Source organism: Lacerta agilis, chromosome 3 (assembly GCF_009819535.1).
Source record: "Lacerta agilis isolate rLacAgi1 chromosome 3, rLacAgi1.pri, whole genome shotgun sequence".
Taxonomy (NCBI): Eukaryota; Metazoa; Chordata; class Lepidosauria; order Squamata; family Lacertidae; genus Lacerta; species Lacerta agilis.
The window spans coordinates 58026964-58039603 of NC_046314.1; the positions used below are offsets into that span (position 1 = coordinate 58026964).

A 12640-nucleotide genomic window follows, 5' to 3' on the forward strand; every position below is an offset into this window, starting at 1 on the left:
GTAGAGCCATGGCTCCTAAAACATACTTGAGGAATGAATCCATTTTTCATGAAACTTCATTGGAACTCTTCCATTCAGCTGAGTAAAAAATATATGGAGGCCAATCTTGGAACTCCCTGATATTTTTTAAAAAAATATTTTTTATAATTATAATTTTTATTCAATTTTTAAAATCTAACAGTTTAACAATGTAGAACACTTATAAACTCTCAATGTATAGAATGTAAAAACAAATAAGAAACATTTCTAATGTGAGACCTCATAGTATTATATTGATGAAGAATCAAGTGTCAACAAAAGGAAGACAAAAAAGAAGAAAGAAAATAAAGACATAAAAATCTAAAAATAGAAAATAATACAATATTTCTCAAGTACATTCATCAGCATTATTTGAGTGGCAGTCATGTAGTGATAAATATTTAGAGATTCTAGTGAGTCTTGTGTAAGGATGATTATTAATGAACTAAATGCTTCCTTTATTGGATAATGAAGAGCAGTATGTGTTTGTGTCAATGTGAGTGTGAGCAGGGAAAGGATTTGAAACCCAAAGCCTTTTTTCTATTGGGCGACCACTCTAGCCATATAGAGCTATATGTTGTGCGGGTGGCAGGGGTTTGATTATTATTTGGAAAACTTGCATACATAATAAAGTTAAGCAAAATATTTGTGAATTTGTCCGGTAATTTTTGTTCCCTCAACAACTGTAGTTCATTGGTTAGTTTTTTCAGTAGACTGATGTTCCATACACTTTTGATCAAAATTGTTATTGCCATCCTTTTAATTCACTTTTTACCTCTATGGTGTATATGACTTTTTCCAAATATGTGATTTTTTTTCAATTAATTTTTTAAATAAAATAAAATGCAATGATTGTGACGTGTGTGAAACGGACCTGTGCTCAACTGAAATCATGAATTTCAATTAGCCTTCTTCAGGAATAGAAGGAAAATGGGAACATACAACATTAGAAGGGAAATAGGAATGTATAAATGGCAGGCCCCCTTCATGGATCACTGCCTTGTCGTGGCGAAGGGGCTTGAATTACTCAGGCAAGCTATGGACAGGTCAAGATAGACAGGTCATAGCGGAGAGTTTGGACCAAACGTGATCCACCTGGAGAAGGAACTGGCAAGCCGCTCCAGTATCCCTGCCAAGAAAACTCCATGGACAAAGACAACAGGCATATAAAAGATATGACGCTGGAAGATGAGCCCCTCAGGTCGGAAGGCGTCCAACTTGCTACTGGGGAAGAGCGGAGGACAAGTACAAGTAGATCCAGAGCTGATGAAGCGGCTGGGCCAAAGCCGAAAGGACGCTCAGTTGCGGATATGCCTGGAAGCGAAAGGAAAGTCCAATGCTGTAAAGAAAAGTATTGCATAGGAACCTGGAATGTAAGAACCATGAACCTTGGTAAGCTGGATGTGGTAAAAAATGAGATGGCAAGAATAAACATTGACATCCTAGGCATCAGTGAACTAAAATGGACAGGAATGGGCGAATTCAGTTCGGATGACTATCATATCTACTACTGTGGGCAGGAATCCCGTAAAAGAAATGGAGTGGCCCTCATAGTCAACAAAAGAGTGGCGAAAGCTGTACTGGGATGCAACTTCAAAAATGATAGAATGATCTCGATACGAATCCAAGGCAGTCCTTTTAACATCACAGTAATCCAAGTTTATGCACCAACTACCAGTGCTGAAGAAACCGAAATTGATCAATTCTATGAAGACTTACAACACCTTATAGAAATGACACCAAAGAAGGATGTTCTTCTCATTATAGGGGATTGGAATGCTAAAGTAGGAAGTCAAGAGATAAAAGGAACAACTGGCAAGTTTGGCCTTGGAGATCAAAATGAAGCAGGGCAAAGGCTAATAGAGTTCTGTCAAGAGAACAAGCTGGTCATCACAAACACTCTTTTCCAACAACACAAGAGACGACTCTACACATGGACATCACCAGATGGGCAACATCGAAATCAGATTGATTATATTCTCTGCAGCCAAAGATGGAGAAGCTCTATACACTCAGCAAAAACAAGACCTGGAGCTGACTGTGGCTCAGATCATCAGCTTCTTATAGCAAAATTCCAGCTTAAACTGAAGAAAGTAGGAAAAACCACTGGGCCAGTAAGATTCAATCTAAATCAAATTCCTTATGAATACACAGTTGAAGTGAAGAACAGGTTCAAGGATTTAGATTTGGTGGATAGAGTACCTGAAGAACTGTGGATGGAGGCTCGTAACATTATACAGGAGACAGCAACGAAAACCATCCCAATGAAAAAGAAATGCAAGAAAGCAAAGTGGCTGACCAATGAGGCCTTACAAATAGCGGGGGAGAGAAAACAAGCAAAATGCGAAGGAGATCGTGAAAGATACAGGAAATTGAATGCAGATTTCCAAAGAATAGCAAGGAGAGACAAGAGGGCCTTTCTAAACGAGCAATGCAAAGAAATAGAGGAAAATAACAGAATGGGAAAAACCAGAGATTTATTCAAGAAAATTGGAGATATGAAAGGAACATTTCGTACAAAGATTACCACAATTAAGGACAAAAGTGGAAAGGACCTAACAGAAGCAGAAGACATCAAGAAGAGGTGGCAAGAATACACAGAGGAATTATACCAGAAAGATATGGAGGTCTCATACACCCCAGGAAATGTGGTTGCTGACCTTGAGCCAGACATCCTGGAGAGTGAAGTCAAATGGGCCTTAGAAAGCCTTGCTAACAACAAGGCCAGTGGAAGTGATGATATTCCAGCTGAACTATTTAAAATTTTAAAAGAGGATGCTGTTAAGGTGCTGCACTCAATATGCCAGCAAGTTTGGAAAACTCAGCAGTGGCCAGAGGATTGGAGAAGATCAGTCTACATCCCAATCCCAAAGAAGGGCAGTGCCAAAGAATGCTCCAACTACCGCACAATTGCACTCATTTCACACGCTAGCAAGGTTATGCTTAAAATTCTACAAGGCAGGCTTAAGCAGTATGTGGACCGAGAACTCCCAGAAGTGCAAGCTGGATTTCGAAGGGGCAGAGGAACCAGAGACCAAATTGCAAACATGCGCTGGATTATGGAGAAAGCCAGAGAGTTCCAGAAAAACATCTACTTCTGCTTCATTGATTATGCAAAAGCATTTGACTGTGTCGACCACAGCAAACTATGGCAAGTTCTTAAAGAAATGGGAGTGCCGGATCACCTCATTTGCCTCCTGAGAAATCTCTATGTGGGACAAGAAGCTACAGTTAGAACTGGATATGGAACAACTGATTGGTTCAAAATTGGGAAAGGAGTACGACAAGGCTGTATATTGTCTCCCTGCTTATTTAACTTATATGCAGAATACATCATGCGAAAGGCTGGACTGGATGAATCCCCAACCGGAATTAAGATTGCCGGAAAAAATATCAACAACCTCAGATATGCTGATGATACTACCTTGATGGCAGAAAGTGAGGAAGAATTGAAGAACCTTTTAATGAGGGTGAAAGAAGAGAGCGCAAAATATGGTCTGAAGCTCAACATCAAAAAAACTAAGATCATGGCCACTGGTCCCATCACCTCCTGGCAAATAGAAGGGGAAGAAATGGAGGCAGTGAGAGATTTCACTTTCTTGGGTTCCATGATCACTGCAGATGGTGACAGCAGTCACGAAATCAGAAGACGCCTGCTTCTTGGGAGAAAAGCAATGACAAACCTAGACAGCATCTTAAAAAGCAAAGACATCACCTTGCCGACAAAAGTCCGTATAGTTAAAGCTATGGTTTTCCCAGTAGTAATGTATGGAAGTGAGAGCTGGACCATAAAGAAGGCTGATCGCCGTAGAATTGATGCTTTTGAATTATGGTGCTGGAGGAGACTCTTGAGAGTCCCGTGGACTGCAAGAAGATCAAACCTATCCATTCTCAAAGAAATCAGCCCTGAGTACTCACTAGAAGGACAGATCCTGAAGTTGAGGCTCCAGTACTTTGGCCACCTCATGAGAAGAGAAGAATCCCTAGAAAAGACCCTGATGTTGGGAAAGATGGAGGGCACAAGGAGAAGGGGACGACAGAGGATGAGATGGTTGGACAGTGTTCTTGAAGCTACTAACATGAGTTTGGCCAAACTGCGAGAGGCAGTGAAGGATAGGCGTGCCTGGCGTGCTCTGGTCCATGGGGTCACGAAGAGTCGGACACGACTGAACGACTGAACAACAACAACAACAAACAACAAATGGCAGGCAGTAGGAAGACTCTGGATTAACCAGGCCAGGTGTAAATACCAGAAGCCTTGCCACCTTGATCTTGTATGACAATAATGTAACCATCCTGCACTTTAGGCTCCAGCATCTCCATATCCTACAAGATACAGTACAGTTATGTCCTGATAATTGAAGTCCTATAAGCAAAACATTGATGACAAACCAAACTGAAAAGAAATACAAAATAAATAGACAAGAAACCCAGGTTCCTTTCCTAAGGCTTACCGCCACCCCGCATCCCAAAGTGCAGGGGTTACTTATTAGCCTGAACTCAAGGCAAGAGGAGGAGATGAGCAAGGCATATTTTCCTCACTTAATAAAAAGCTCTGGTTAACAGAGAACTTTGGCTTCTAAAATGACACTGATTTCTAATGTTTGGATGAAGGAATAGGCATATGGAAAACAAAAGCAGTAAAAGTTGTAAAGCTAACGTGGATTTAATATTGGGTTTTGCATTGAATATGTTCCTCTCCTTTCTTTTCCCTAGAGGTGTGGAGAAATCTCATTCGATAGCCCGGAGCAGAGTGCCAAATGTGTTCGCATGCTAGGTAAGTGGAGTCCATTCTCTTTAATCTGGAGTTTGGTATGTGGAGAAATATGCACTGTTTTAATGAGGTGTTTCTTTTCAAAGAGTGTCTGCATTTTAATGAGGTTGGTTGGTAGCCATAATTCTTCTGGATGTATAGTTGGCTTTGGTGCAACTGGTATGAATAGTGAATGCATATGAGCACTAATTGATTATAATGAGCCCTCAGTTCACTTGTAGAAAGTTGTTGACAGAGTGATTTCTGACTGTTGGCTACAAAATCTAAATGCAGATTGTTACAAGACACTGCATAACTGGAACTGCATCTATTTATTCATTTTTGAATCAACTTGCTTTTTTAAATGATTTTAGCTAGGCAGCATAAAGAGTACAGGTTCTTACTTTTATCAGTTTTAATTCTGTTTAAAAACAAACTGTTTCGCATCCAAAGCAGCTTCACTGCGACGGTCTGATGTGTGCTGATTTTAAGTGAAAAGTCAATTAGGACTCTTGTTAATTTGATATGAGGAGAGACAGTGTGGGTTGGTGCCTAATAGAACTGGGAGGATGGGAGGCCAACAGAAGGTGGCACTAGAGCCAATGACAATCAGAGCAAACTAATTCTAGTTTTGCCCCTGCTGAGTTCTACAAGGGGCAAAACAGAAATTAAGGAGAAGGAAGTTGACAGCCAGTAAACTGGTTCTAGGTAAGAAGGCAGGCGAGTAGGGAACCTGGCTGAGGGTAGAAAGAGGTTTGTACCTCATTCACCCTAATGGACTAGCTTGCACCGGCGAGGAGGAAAGACCGTGTGTGAAAACTTCAGTATTTAATTGTTTTATCCATGTTTTCAGACTTTCCAAATACTCCAGGAATCTGTATTATATGCAATGTCAGAGAAGTGGCAGTGTGACAGAACAATCCTAGCATTTGATTCATGCTGCTGGCAGAGGTTATGATTCAGCAGAGGTCCCCTCACCCTACACTAACTGTATTGGCAGCAGTAGGGAGGGAGGACAGCACCACCACAGTGATAGAAGTCCCTACAGCCACCTCTTAAGATATGGGCTGTTGTCAAGCTGGTAATGAATTTCACCAGCAATAGCCAGCGCAAGGCCCTGAAGTGAAATGTTTTGGGGATAAAGTAATGTTGGCAATGGATCAGCTGAATCTAAACCGATCTGACCCACACCCTGCAATCATAATCTGAGGCCCTTCTTTGTGTGCCTCCTCCATGAGAAAAAAGGAACGACTCCCCACTTGTGGAATGCTCTCCCTAGGGAGGCTTTCCTGGCACCTTCCTCACATATCTTTAGGCTCCAGGCAAAAAAACATTTGTCTTCTCCCAGACCTCTGGCTAATTAAACAATCCATGGCCTTTTAACTGTGGAGGGTAGTGTAGACATTTAATAAGTAAATAAAGAATAAACCCACTCTGTTTCCCTCAGAGGGGCATTTGATGAGTTGGGGGCAGGAATATAGTGCTCTTGGGATCTACCCAATGCCTGTGAGATAGAAGTGTCATTGTAAATAAGCTGTAGATCATTGATTATACATTGGAATGGTTTTAGCTGGGAGCTGTAGGTGACAATATGTGGTGCACTGCTGCCATCCTTCTGGGTCTGCCCTGTAGACAATAATTCTTAAATATCTGTGTGAGCTAGTCAATCAGTTCCCCCCCCCTCCCTATATTGGGTGCATATACATTGTGTGTAATTTGGCAATAAGTCTTTGCGGTTCTCACAAAACAGTCCATACAGTTTTCCACAGAGAATAAGAGAACAGTGGTACAAATAACTCATTAATAACATTGGCCTTTAGTTCAAGTTGCTCTCTGTGATAAAGTGCAGCTGTACCACGCATTGTGTTCCACACAATTGATAATTTGTGTCCTTTGGTTAGAATAATTATTATCCTCCATTTGGGTATATTCATTATGTAACAGTTATGAGACTCTAATTTTGTTAATCAGCTCATTAGTTAACTGGTTAAAACTACAGTCGTACCTTGGAAGTTGAACGGAATCCGTTCCAGAAGTACATTTGACTTCCAAAACCAAAGCATGGCTTCTGATTGGCTGCAGGAAGGTCTTGCAGCCACTCGGAAGCCACAGAAGCCTCATCAGACGTTCGGCTTCTAAAAATAGTTCACAAACCGGAACAGTCACTTCCGGGTTTGCGGTGTTTGGGAGTCAAAACATTCAAGAACTAAGCTGTTCAGAAACCAAGGTACGACTGTAAAAGCAATTAAATGACTCACATTTTTTTTATTAAAAAAAAATTGCATGGCTATGCTCATGCTGTGGAACACAGGTTCTAATAATGAATGCAGTAGCTGTAGTAGAGCCCTTAAAAATGTAAGCAAACTAACCTATCCCAGTAGCAAATTATCTTCCATTCTATGCTCATTTTAGCTCTAGCTTCACTTTATCAGAATCACATAGTTTCATTTCCTATCATGCCCAACCAGACCTTCCTATACTTCTGTACTTTTTTTTATACCTCTTTCAATGAAAAGTCATTTCTGGGAGAAGGAATGTCAGGCAACTTGGTCCTCCCTCCAGCTAAAAGCACCATGACTTACCTTATCTTCAGGTGCTACTTTTTAAATGCCAGCTTGGTAAACAGAAAGATTTCTGATGTCTTGGATTTGATCCTGGATGAGTACACCAACCTGATATGTTGTTGAAAGACAATGTGTTGGGATTAATATTTTCCAGTTATGACCACCAAGTTCCTTTTGTGTAGCATTCACAAAAACCAGAGGGGTGTGTGTGTGTGTGTGTGTGAGTGTGAAGAAGTGGTATGGCCATGACCTATTGAGATTATCCTCCGTGACCTGGTGCCACATCCAGCAGTTGCCTAATTTTGAGTGTACAGTGGTACCTCTTGATTCCAAAAGCAGGATTGGAATTTTATTGCTGGACCACTCAGCCCACTGCTTAACTCTCAATGCTGAAGCTGATCGAGGTGGTCTTGGAGATAGTGTTGGTGTCACAAATCTGATTGCCCTGGAAGATGCAGCACTCCTCCTCACTTGGTTCATTTAAGCAGCACCTCAAAATGGCTTGGTTTGGGAGTGTTTTTTTCTGGCATTGTTTCTGGGCTCTAGTGTGACTTAGTTATAAAATATTATTTTTGTCTTTTAATGTTTATAGTTTTTCTCCTGGCGTTGGTGTCAACCTTTGACATGTTTCTTAACTGCTCTGAGTGCCATATTTAGAGCAGAAGTTGTAGGATGTAAGTGAACTACTAATAAACAGTAGAGCTGGGGGGTGGGGGGGACAGCAATTGATGGTGGAGGAACTACATGATTGCTGCAGGTAGGCTTGAAAGTGTGGAACTAACAAAATGGAACCCAAGGTTTTAATTTAGCTGTGATTGGGTACCCCTCCCCGTATTATTCTTAAAGCTAATAATCCTGTTTTTAACCATAACAAATAATGATGATGACAACAACTAATTTATTACCTGTCCTTCATCAGCAGGTCGCAGGGTGGGTTACAACAGTTTAAAATTCAGTGTTAAAACAGATTTAAAATAAATTACTGTCAGAGTGACATGGTAACCCAAGTTTAGGTTTTTGGCGATTTCACAAAATAACCCTGCCTATGCAATGCATTCCACTATCCCCATATCGCTGTAGCTATAAAAGTGCCCTGCACACCTTGGCTTAGAAGTGCCATTTGCTGTTTTGCCTTGAAAAGCAAAATCTCTTGGCTAATATTAATCTTCTCATCCTCGACAGTCTTATCCCGTTTATAAACTAGAAAACAACAACAAAGCTTTTGCCTTTCATTAATAATAATAGTAGTAATCTTATATCAAGCTCTTTTCCCCCATCTACTTTTCTGTACATGTCAGTATATGCAGTGTCCCCTTTGTACGCAGCATGAATTTTATTTCTGAGTACGTTCTGGTTGTCTGAAAGTTGGTTGGTAGGCTAGGTAGCCATAGCAACAGGTTTGTCAAATTCTGAAGCTGTTGCTTCTGCTTCTGCTAACTTGCTCTTCTGTCACACAGCCATAGCTGCTAGCCTGACTTCTTCTTTTAGGCAGAGATTCCTCTCTTTCTGGGGTCCCTACTTCCCTCCTGCCAACTTCACATTGCAGATTTTAGTTATCCCATCCTCTAGTTTGTGAAATAAGATTGCTCGTTCCAGATCTCAAATTATTTTCCGCTTCCACTCTGAAGATGCACACTTCTTCTCATGCATGGTGTTTGCTTGTTTACTTGTCATCACTCACCTTTGTCAAGCTTTTGGTTTCTTCTCTCATCTCTAACGCAGAATCTACAGTAACTGCTCCTGCTCATCTTCTCCTTCTCCCGTTTGTGTTGCCATACCAAATCATTGCATGCTGCTTCCATTATGCCCGAAGAAGCCTGCCCTTCCAGACTGTTTCTCTGGACGAAAACAGATCACGGTATCTGTAAGAAGTGCAGCTTAGTCTGGTAAGCAACTTGTAAAGTAAAACAGAGATCTGCTCCTGTTTGTGAGACCCAGAAATAAAACAGTACCCTTAGCATTTTACAATCCCTAGAGTGGTCATTGGCAAATAGAAGAGATTCCGCCCCACACACCTATCCCACAGCCAACAAGAAAAGCAACAGCAGGAGACTTCACTCAGGATGAAAAATCAGAATGGCTCTTACCATATTAATATAATGTTATAAATCATCACCATTGAATGTAAGGCCAATTGCCAGTGTTGAAAGCCAGGCAGATTTATATGTCAAAATACATTTGTGTTCAAAATTCTGAACTAAAGAAATGAAATACAGGGCTCTTGTGTGTTGTCAATTGGCATGAATACCTGTTATTTTCATCACCTACCATTCGTCTTTTTACCACTAGCAAACATCCAAGTGTAAATCCTTATGCAACCGAAAAGGCAACACATACAAAATGGAACATCTTCAGCAGGCTTGGGAAACTCAGGGTTTGCAGAAGGACAGAAATCTTTAGAATGAGAAATCAAAGGGTGCCTGTGAGGAGGAACAAAATAAAATAAAAAAATCCTTCCAGTAGCACCTTAGAGACCAACTAAGTTTGTTATTGGTATGAGCTTTTGTGTGCATGCACACTTCTTCATATACCTTCTTTCAGAGAAAGCTCATACCAATAACAAACTTAATTTGTCTCTAAGGTGCTACTGGAATGATTTTTTTAAAATTTTGTTTCGACTATGGCAGACCAACACGGCTACCTACATGTGAGGAGGAAGTTCAGAATACCCCAATGAGGACTGAGCATCCTCAGTAAGTACAGAATGCTGGCTTGGGGGGTGGGTGGAAACCCAGGGGTGGAGTAGAATATTTTTGAGCTGGGCAAGCAGAGAGGGATTCCTGTTATTTGCAGTCAATGCATCAGTTACTAACATTCTGAATGAATGTGCCAAGTGGTGCATGAGATTCCAGGGGCCTTGGCCCTTAACCAGGGTTTTCGTTTCCTTCGGAAAATTAAGGCACAAGTGTCTTTATGAAATATGGTTTATTTACACATATTTGCAACCTGAACCTTTCAGTGGAGAGGGTGCAGAACGTTATACCACAAGAGTGTCTCTTGTTGCTTCTCCCATAACAGTGGCGAATCTTAGTCTCAAATTTCAGTGGTGCCCTGTGTGGAGACAAAATTCAGCGTACCCCACCCCCCTTCTTGTGCTCGATTCTAAATCATAGTTGCGTCATCCCCTGGTAACCTCTGTTTCAAAAGCCTCTTGCAAAAGGCACTTTTTACATTGGTGGCATCATGCCCCCTGTAACCCTGGCAACTCCCATTTCGCAGCTTCAAGGGTCTTCCCATGAAGGGCTAATGACTGGTCATCAGTACCATTGTTTCTTCAATGACCCACCCCTAGCGAGGCATCACCAGGCTGGCCTCATGAGGAAGTTAGTTTGCTAAATTCAGGAATTTATCTGTTTGCTCAGATTCCAGCCCTTTACTGAATCTAGCTGTATGGAAGGTCAAACAAACAAACAATACTCTGAGCTTTTGCTTTTTGCTCACTTCCTACCTTGGGCCAGTCGCCAACTCTCAGTCTAACCTACCTCACATAGTTTTTGTGCCAGGAGGAGGTACAACATGGCTGCAAATGAGAACTTTATGCTAGTATAATAGACATCAAATTTTGGTTTCTTTAACCAGACTGGTGCATCTTTGTTCTTTGTGTTTTTATCCACCCCATCCTGCAAAATATTACTGTTTCTGCTCATCAGAACCATGCAAGTCCAGATGGTGCCAGGAAGGGAGCATTCCACTAGACTACTACCGCAGAAAAAGGGCCGCCCCTTGTTTAGCGTTGCTTAGTGGCAACTGGTAACGCTGCCCTTGCATAATCTGAGAGAGATTAATTTTATTTTAGAAATACTTAAGGAGACATGTATTGGATAAACGAATTGGGATCTGAGGGAACGCTGTGCAGAAGCTTTCCCCCGCAGATGCTGTGTCGAAACTGTAAGACTGTTGCTATTTCCTGAATTGATGCCAATTAATTACAGTTGTTAAGTATTGAGTAAGCCAGATGTCCTGTGTTATGTCAGATAATCTAGCCTGGCTGTCTCCAGTGCCTGCGTGGATAACCTGACCACAATATGACTATTTGGGGGAGGACATGAGTCTTTTTATGCTACACAGTGAAGCAGATTCTTCTCCCATAACCCACCCACCCCCCACCCCTGCCCAGCATTCCGCAGATGATCATAGGGACTCATATATTTGTAACACCCCTGTTCTCAGACCAACAATTAGTGGCAAAACTGAACCTATGCACACACATGCATGCACCCCACTATTGCACATTGCTCTTCTCTGCTCATTGTATGCTGAGCATTCGTTCTGTTCATCCTGGCTGTCTTACATGCAGAACCTTTCAAAGTTAACCTCTTAAACCAGGGGTCAGCAAACTTTTTCAGCAGGGGGCCGGTCCACTGTCCCTCAGACCTTGTGGGGGGCTGGACTGTATTGCGGGGGGGGGGGGATGAACGAATTCTTATGCCCCACAAATAACCCAGAGATGCATTTTAAATAAAAGCACACATTCTACTCATGTAAAAACACGCTGATTCCCGGGCTGGATTTAGAAGGCAATTGGGCTGGATCCGGCCCCTGTGCCTTAGTTTGCCTACCCATGTCTCAAACTCTAGCATATTAAGTGGTGGGATTTGCACATAACATGGTGCCTAGTGTTTCTGGATACATGTATCCACTAAAACATTGCATTCTGTCCTTCCAAAGAGTTGTTCTTAGATCCCTGGGGATGGAACTAAAAATGGCCACTTATACTAACAAGTGAGGGTATATATTCCACGGCTTGGATCCAGAGAAGTGCCAACGGAAGGGGAATAGTAATAGCAGGGTTGTTGCTGCGACACAGGAGTATGACAAAATTGGCATGTGTTAATTTTTTTATATAGATGCCTCTTGCGGGTGGATTTAAGATGGCTGATGGCTGGGGTCTCACCAGCACTTCCCAATCTGCCCAGCATCCCTAAAAATTATTTTTAAAAGTAAATAAAATAAAATCAATAGTTTTTAAAGGGGGGAAGAGTAGGAGTTCTGGGGCTCGGTACAAAACACCTGGCCCTCCTATACCACCCCCTAACAATGCCCATGGGTAGAAGACCTTTTTGCAATTCATTAAAGGTGTCTCCATCTGATTTTTGGCAATGCCCCCACGTCACAGCCCATCCCTGTTTAGGAAGGTCCACCTGCCTTCAGAAGCTTTGAGAGTGGGGAGCTGCCAAAAGAGAAGGTAGTGGTAAAATCTCCTTCCACCAATCTTGTTGTAGTGCTTCTGCTAACACCTTTTTATAGGTCACATGATACAGCTTTTTTCTATGAGTTATATAAGTTTTCTGATTTGTTTTGTTTT

At 41.6% G+C, this 12640-nt stretch overlaps 1 protein-coding gene across 3 annotated transcripts in view; it reads left to right on the plus strand.

Moving 5' to 3' along the window:
• PDE7B (phosphodiesterase 7B) overlaps window positions 1-12640 on the plus strand; it is a 202117-nt gene that overhangs the window by 115491 nt on the left and 73986 nt on the right. For all 3 annotated transcript variants that reach the window (XM_033143842.1, XM_033143844.1, XM_033143843.1), the window contains one exon: window positions 4735-4795. In XM_033143842.1, the coding sequence (XP_032999733.1) occupies window positions 4735-4795 (61 nt within the window). The remainder of the gene's footprint in view (window positions 1-4734; window positions 4796-12640) is intronic.